Source organism: Squalius cephalus, assembly GCF_949319135.1.
Source record: "Squalius cephalus genome assembly, chromosome: 16".
Lineage (NCBI taxonomy): Eukaryota > Metazoa > Chordata > Actinopteri > Cypriniformes > Leuciscidae > Squalius > Squalius cephalus.
In genome coordinates this window covers 7140491-7147941 of record NC_137137.1, presented here as the reverse complement: position 1 = coordinate 7147941, position 7451 = coordinate 7140491, and the positions used below count along the sequence as shown (strand labels likewise).

The window sequence follows — 7451 nt, the reverse complement described above, 5'->3', positions numbered from 1 at the left end:
TTTCTTGCCAAGAACATCTGCTTTAAGTTCTTAAAAATATTAATAATAAATGCATAACCCCTGTGTGTCAATGACATGGTCGTCATGGGGTCATAATTTACACATCCTGTGACAAAAGGTTAACTCATGAATATTAATTACGTGATGCTGACGTTCCTTGTTAGAGCGTCCAGTAAAGCAGCTCAATTAATATTCATGAGCCGCAAACTTTCAACGTCTGCCTACCACCCAATCAGGTAGGCCTACCGGGCGAACGTAACGAATTTATGTTTTTATTTATGTAGAGAAAGGAAACAAGTGAATAAGAGAAAGGCAAAATCTCATTTCTGTGACATTTGATTTAATATAATCAGTGTATAATTGTTCTCCAAAATTCAGTAGCCCACTAACCTGAAAAATTCAAAACAAAAGAGAGAGAGATTTGTGTTTGTGGACAGATTACTTACTTTCTTCGCCAGAGAGTTTAATCCGTTAATTGAATCAAGGTATTACATGACGTGTCTCGTCCCCTTCACTCTCAGTCTCGGTGACCGTCGCACGCGCGTCTCAAACGGGTCAACAATCTGCAAACACAAACCAGCGTCATTCGTTTTACATAATCCAAAAGTTAATTTTGATGCCGCATTCAGTCATTATGAGGCGTCCATCGGGTGTGCAAATGTCCAGGAACGTTGCATGTTGAAAAGTGCACGCTGGCGACATGTTTAGTGGTCCTACTAATACTATGTCACCGAACATCACCCGCTGTCAGCACCAGGGCTGGATGAGGGTCATCGGTGAGTAGCCTACATCATTTGTTTCGAGGCTGAAACGTGCTTTCTAAAGTAATATTTGATATATTATCAGTATGTTTGCTTGTATGAAGAAGTTTGTCTGCCATGTTTTTTGTTTGTTTTGTTTTTTGAGTACAGGTCGACTGAGGAAGTCAGTCAGTATTTCTAATAGCGTACATTGATTTTGTTTTAAAGTCAATTCCTATATTTACACTTCTTACAGTCTCTACAAAAAAGTATAAAACATTATTAAATTAAATATACAGTTTAACAGACTTTTTTGTCATGTCTAAGCATGTTGTCACTCTCTGCCACTGTCATTGAATACAAAAAAATATTTTTTTTACAAAAAAAACAAAAACAAAAAAACAATAAACAGCAAAAATGTTAAAGTATGCAATGGACAAACATCAATCCATTGATCAGTCAAAAAATAGTGTTATGAATTTCTGCGATTTTAAATGACATCTACTATATCATATGTGGCAACTTGCCCCAACAGCGTGGCATTTATGATACTTAGTCACAGTCTAAAATTTTCAGACAAAATCTGCCATCATTATATTGTTGACTGTTATCTGAATGTATGTAAATGTCGTCTTCAAGTGTTAACTTGTTTACCTGAAATGTATAGAAAAACAATAAATATTACAATTTTAGTTTGGAGGACAGAATTCACCAAAAAGAAACCAACACTGAAAATTTTTTTTTTATAGATTATTAATATTATAGTCTTACTGCAAACAGATGTCTTCTAGAGTATTTCGTATTTTTTTCTGTGTTAAATTCAGCAATAGAATATGTCTGTGTATTGCCCTTTAGCCAGCTAAATTTAATCATTTTCCTAATTATATAAAAACTGTTCTGAATGTCACAGGATCGTGGCACAGTCCCAGAGGTCCTCTTCAACAGCCTAAAGTGAAGTCTTTTAAATGTTCTTTTTAAACTCAGTTAAAAAATGTCTTAAAGAAATTGAAGGCTATCTAATTCAGTTAAACTAGCCTTGTGCTTTCATACAAAACAATACTCATAACTGAATCTAGGCCAATCAGGAAGTATTGTCCATTCATAGAGCTGTTTTGCAGTTGGCTTTATGGCCATGTCTCCTTCTGTTTTAGCTGCTTAGACTCACACTCTTTGGTCCTGCTGTGGTTGTAATTGATCCGTGAAGGCCTCATCTTCTTTTCTCATTTCTCATACTTATGATCCAATTTTTTTTTTCTGTTTTACAGACATGAAAGGTTCATCAATCCACTGGATATCTTGTGGACAGCCACTATCAAAACCAGTCGGGTGGCAGGTCAAGTTTTGCTTGGTTGCAGAATGTCAACTAGTTCTTCTGGACAAAAGAGAGGTATACACACACACATACAAACACACATAAAGACATACTTAATCTAAGTTATTGAGACTTTAAAAAAGAATGCGTTTTGAATCCTTTTGATTATGACCTCACTTTTAATGGCACTCTTTAAACTCAAGAGGGCAGCACATGTCAACGGGTCAAAGTAACAGGTCAGAGCATAGAAGATGAGCTTTCTTCAGCATACAGAGTCTATCCTGTAGGCCTTTGCCCACCAACACTATAACTCTATGAACGGCTTCTGTGACCTTTCCTTAGATCAGTCCATTGCTGTTCCGAGAGCGCCGCGCTGAATCTTGCACTGTATGGCTCCTGCGACGTAGCACCAGCATTCCCGAAGGAGTTCAGATCCGTAAGGACCAGAGCACTCAAACCAGAAATAGCAGTGAGTAGGATCTGCTTGCACACCTGTTGCAGTGAAAAAAACTGTCTTTATAATAGTCTTTAAAGGTAATAGAGTGGCAAAGTGGAAGACAAAAGTAAACATGTGATCACTTGACTGCTGCTGCCAATCTGCGCTGCTTTTACCATAGTATCTTTATGCTAGTCTTGTACACTGTTCTAAGTGAGTGATTTTGACAAATGACCTGCTCATTGCTGTGCTAAAGGCAGGGATAACGTGTGCAAGTTAATAAGATTTGGCCACTATTCATGTAATGTTTCAGAATATATTTCTTTTACTCATATTAGCAGATGTTTAGTAATATGAACTTCAAAATTATACCCTCACCTTCATTGTGTTAAAGTTCAGATGTGACGGCAATTGACAGACCCGTGAAATGGAGCATGATGGAACACACTGTAGACTTCACTGTTTTCCGTTTGTCCAGATCTGTCTCAGACAGGCTGCAGACCAGTAATTTGCAGTGGGAGGCATAATTATGATGGTGTTACAGGATGGCTATTGTTCAAAATTGCCTAATAGGGGCTCTGGTTCACAATGCCATTGAATTTGGGGACGAGACACATTATGCCAACGGTTGCTTTGTGAAAAGGTTAAAGAGAACTATTGCATTAAATAGGCCAGCATGTTTATATAACAGCTAGATAAAGTTTAATTGTTATCTATCTATCTATCTATCTATCTATCTATCTATCTATCTATCTATCTATCTATCTATCTATCTATCATTATGTCTGTCTCTCTGTCTGTCACAGTTAATTTTTTTGTCTTTATTTAAAAATATGATTTGAAACCCATTTCCACCAAGAGCATCATATAAATGTTATGCACACTAACTTTTCAAATTTGAGGTTCGCAAGACTTTTTTGTTTATGAAAGAGGTCTCATGCTCACCAAGGCTGCATTTATTTGCTAAAAAATACAGCATAAAGGCCCTTGCACACTGAGTCCGAAATTCGCATCCGAAATTTTCGCACGTTAAAAAATAAATACGACCTCACGTTATGTCAATCACGCTTGCACACTGCCTCCGAAACTTTCGTCCGTCAAAAAAAAAAATCGAATCAGGTTCGATTTTCTGCGTTTTTCGCGTCCGTAGCAAGCATTTTGAATGGTGTTTTGACAATTTAGAGCCACCGAATCACGAATATTCACGAATACGACTTTCGTATTTTCGGACTTCAGTGTGCAAGGATCTTAATATACAGTATAATAACAGTAATATTGTGAAATTTTATTTAATTAAAAAAACAAATTCTTTCATGAATATACTGTTCAAAAGAACAGTTTTGAACAATATTTTATAACAATGTAAAAATCTTTACTGTTACTTTTGATCAATTAAATGCATCCTTGCTGAAAAAGTAAGTAGTTATTTTCAAACTTTTGAATGGTATAGTGTATGCTCATGGGTAGATCCTAAAACACTGACTTGGCAAAAGATCTCATTCCAGACTGTTCTTCAGATCTCAGTGAGATTCTGCTCTGTTGTGTGAGCCGTAGTGTCATCGCAGCTCAGCGTTGTGCTAATGCTGGTGTCAGACACTGACAGCTTGTTGCTGACTCAGCAAATGTCTCTGTGCGTTTACACTGCACACCCCCGCAGAGACACAGGCATTTAACACCCCACACACACGCCCCTGTACATCAGCGGCATCCTAATCTGTTTCGTAGCTCGTAAGAGTAAGGCACTTGATATCCATATGTGGTTTGAAATCCGATTAAAATTGGATTTTTGGAAATATGTTGCAGTCTGATCGGATTTCAAGTTTCAGGTTCTGTCCTCATTCAGGATGTGAAGTCTGTAAAGTGCTGTAGTGTCTGCTCTTGTTTGTAGCATTAACTTTGTTTTGGATCATGGTTGAGTGAACGAGTGAGTAGTTTTGAAGAAACTATATTTGTAAACAGTAATAATGCCTCTGATACTCCTCATGAGTTGTGAGCACTTGAGTGAGATTAGGTTGTATGATGGACATGAGCATAAACAATATTTCCAGTTTTTTGTCCCCTCTTTACGCAGTCATAGCTCTCTTATGAAATAGGCATAGATATAGAATCATTTGGTGCGGAATGGACTATTATACCGATCCATATTGGTTTCATTACGTGCAAAATGTGAACAATTGGATTCTCTCTATTAGTCATTATTGTTCTGCAGTCATTTTCGAACTTTGTAACTTTTTTTTTGTTTTTTTTTGTGCAGTTTAATAAAGTATTTTTATTAAAAGATTTACCAGCCTTAATGCTCCAGTCAAGCCCAGGGACTTACATTTTTGTTATATTATTATTATTATTAATTATAACTTGATTATTTACACAATTACAAGAAAATGAACAAGACATCAGATAATTCATTCAAATCATTGCTAATTTTGCTAACCTCATTTGGGGATTTTACAAAAAACTAACAGGATGTTTAGTGAAACTATAAAATCTATAAAAAATAAAGAAAAACCTTTACATTGATTAGCAATAAAAGCAGTATTACTAAGAAAACATTTTTGTTTGATATTTAGATTATAGAAAGGCAAGAATGAAGAAAAACCTGGAATATTTCTTTACAAATTGCCAGTTTTTCATTTTAGAAACTGCATACAGTAATGTCCACAGCAGTGAAATTTAGTTTTTGATAATATTTTTAATTAGATTTTTTTTTTCATTTTAATTTTAGTTAGTTTTAGTAATTTTGTTCTGTGTTTGTGTCATAATGTCTATAATATGCCTGTATAGCTTTTATGAAGTTTTATATATTTTAGTTTTTCATTTTTAATCAACTTAAACTAAATTGAAATTAGAAATAGCTTAAATTAATAGTTAATGTAATTAATCAATGTAATTATTTTTATGGTTTTAGTTAACAATAACATCTGCCGACATGACATGACATGACATGACAGCTCTAACCATAGTAATGAAAATAATTGAACTCCCGTATGTTCACATCATTGTTATATTGCGATAAAATAAACGTCATTTCCATCTTTAAAAATTATAACATGACAAGACACTGCATAACAGGAATGAGCTGTAAGACCTAGAGGATGGTAGAAAGGCATGCTCTCATAGAGAGAGAGAGAGAAAGCAAGTAATCAAGATTTAAAGGGAAAAAAATCCCTGCTGTGTCTTTAAGAGCTCTGGCGCTCATGTGGGAGTAAGTGGGGCCCAGAGAAGTGGCTCAGCCCAGCACAGATCTGCTCCGACTGCCAGATGCAACGCTCCAGCCAGAACAGAGCGCAGGCAGGCTGCACGGGAGGCAGCGCTCTTCTGGCAAACGGGTGACGAGGCAGAGAGAGAACCCTCCCCGTGAACCGTTGCTGTCTTCCCCTCCCCTGGCACTGAGAGCATGTCTGATTTTGCCTGTCTTTGAAGTTATGGAGTTGGACAACAAACTTGCGCTGGACGGCCACCATGGTAAGAGGAGAACTTGGATACACTTTTAACAAAGCACATGAAGTGTTGAGAGCCAGTGATGTGAGCTTGTGTATGTGGGGCTGTGAAACAGATTAGTGCAGGTTGCTAGAGCTTGTCCGCTGTTTGCAGTTTTTGTATTTTTACAACTGTGATCTACAGAATGCGTGTAATTATGTCCTGAAATGTGTCTTTTTCAGTTAGGGAAGGGTTTAGAACATGTTTGTTGTTAACTGAACGGATGAAAACACTGTAACATCAACAGATGTGTTCGCTCAGGTGGCTACTGTTACATCAAGACAGGCTGAAGCCTTGACATGCGTTAAACCTGAAATTTGATCCACAACAGGCCAAGAGTTCACTTTTCTGTCCAACAGCACTGAAAACCATAACTTACACCCTACAAATTTACTTAAACTTTCTGTGTGCACCAGAAGCATTTGAATTACTTTATATTTAATTGATATAAAAATAAGTTGAATTAGTAGATGCATTGAATTGTTGCCATGAAACGTGTGCCACCCTGTTATGTTCGAAAAACATTTACGCCATTGTATTCAGGAATGAACTAGTTCTGGTTGAAGTTTTGTTGATTAATGTATTTTCAATGAGGCTGAATACACCCTCAGGACTGTTTTGAAGGATTTATTGCTGTCTATGTTCATGCTGATGTGACACTCATGTAGGCTGAGATGAACTTTAGAGGGATATGTAGGTGCGTTCACCCCATGTCGTAATTACCTTAACGATTCTGAACTGTAAAAAGCCTTCACGTGCTTGAACGTGTAATTACAATGTGTAAACTCGTAATTTTCTGAGAGCTACGACTTGTACCACGTGGCCACTACAGGTTTAAGGTGTGTTCAGATTGAAGTGGTGCTGTGCAGACAATCGGTGTATGACATCAAAGTACAGCGAGAGCGATTCGAAAGCAAACGGAGATGCATTTACAGTAATTATGACATGGCGAGAACGCAGCATGTGTCATGGACCCTTAAAGGGATAGTTCACCAAAAACGATTGTCTACATTTATTCACCCTCAAGTTGTTCCAAACCTGTATGTATTTCTTTCTTCTGCTGAACACAAAAGATGATATTCTGAAGAATGTTTGTAACTGTTGTGGGGCAGCATTGACTTCCATAGTATGGAAAAATGGAAGAATCCATACTATGGAAGTCAATGGGATCCATCAATTCTTTGGTTACAAACATTCTTCAGAATTTCTTCTTTTGTGTTCAGCAGAAGAAAGAAATTCATACAGGTTTGGAACAACTTGAGGGTGAATAAATGATGACAGAATTTTCATTTTTAAGCAAACTGTCATGAACTTTTCAGAGCTTGTCAGACCACAATTTTTCATTATTTCAAATAATGAAAAGGCTTTTAAAAGGCATACAAAGGGGTAAGGGAATAAAATAGTTAGTTATCCCATCAGATGAATACATACAGTCCATGTAGATAAAGAGTGAAGTAAAAGTCCATTTTTTTCTTTAAGTTTTGTC

General features: G+C 36.6%; 1 protein-coding gene across 5 annotated transcripts in view; it reads left to right on the top strand.

The window, feature by feature from the left end:
* Positions 1-217: 217 nt before the first annotated feature.
* Positions 218-7451, top strand: part of dab2ipa (DAB2 interacting protein a) — a 107672-nt gene continuing 100438 nt past the window's right edge. For 2 of the 5 annotated variants that reach the window (XM_079897212.1, XM_079897209.1), the window contains exons 1-3: positions 500-776; positions 2006-2127; positions 2395-2521. In XM_079897212.1, the coding sequence (XP_079753338.1) occupies positions 701-776; positions 2006-2127; positions 2395-2521 (325 nt within the window). In that variant the 5' untranslated portion in view covers positions 500-700. Of the gene's footprint in view, positions 237-499; positions 777-2005; positions 2128-2394; positions 2522-5727; positions 5951-7451 lie in introns of those variants that run through there. The other 3 variants (XM_079897217.1, XM_079897216.1, XM_079897213.1) reach the window with 2 other exon arrangements.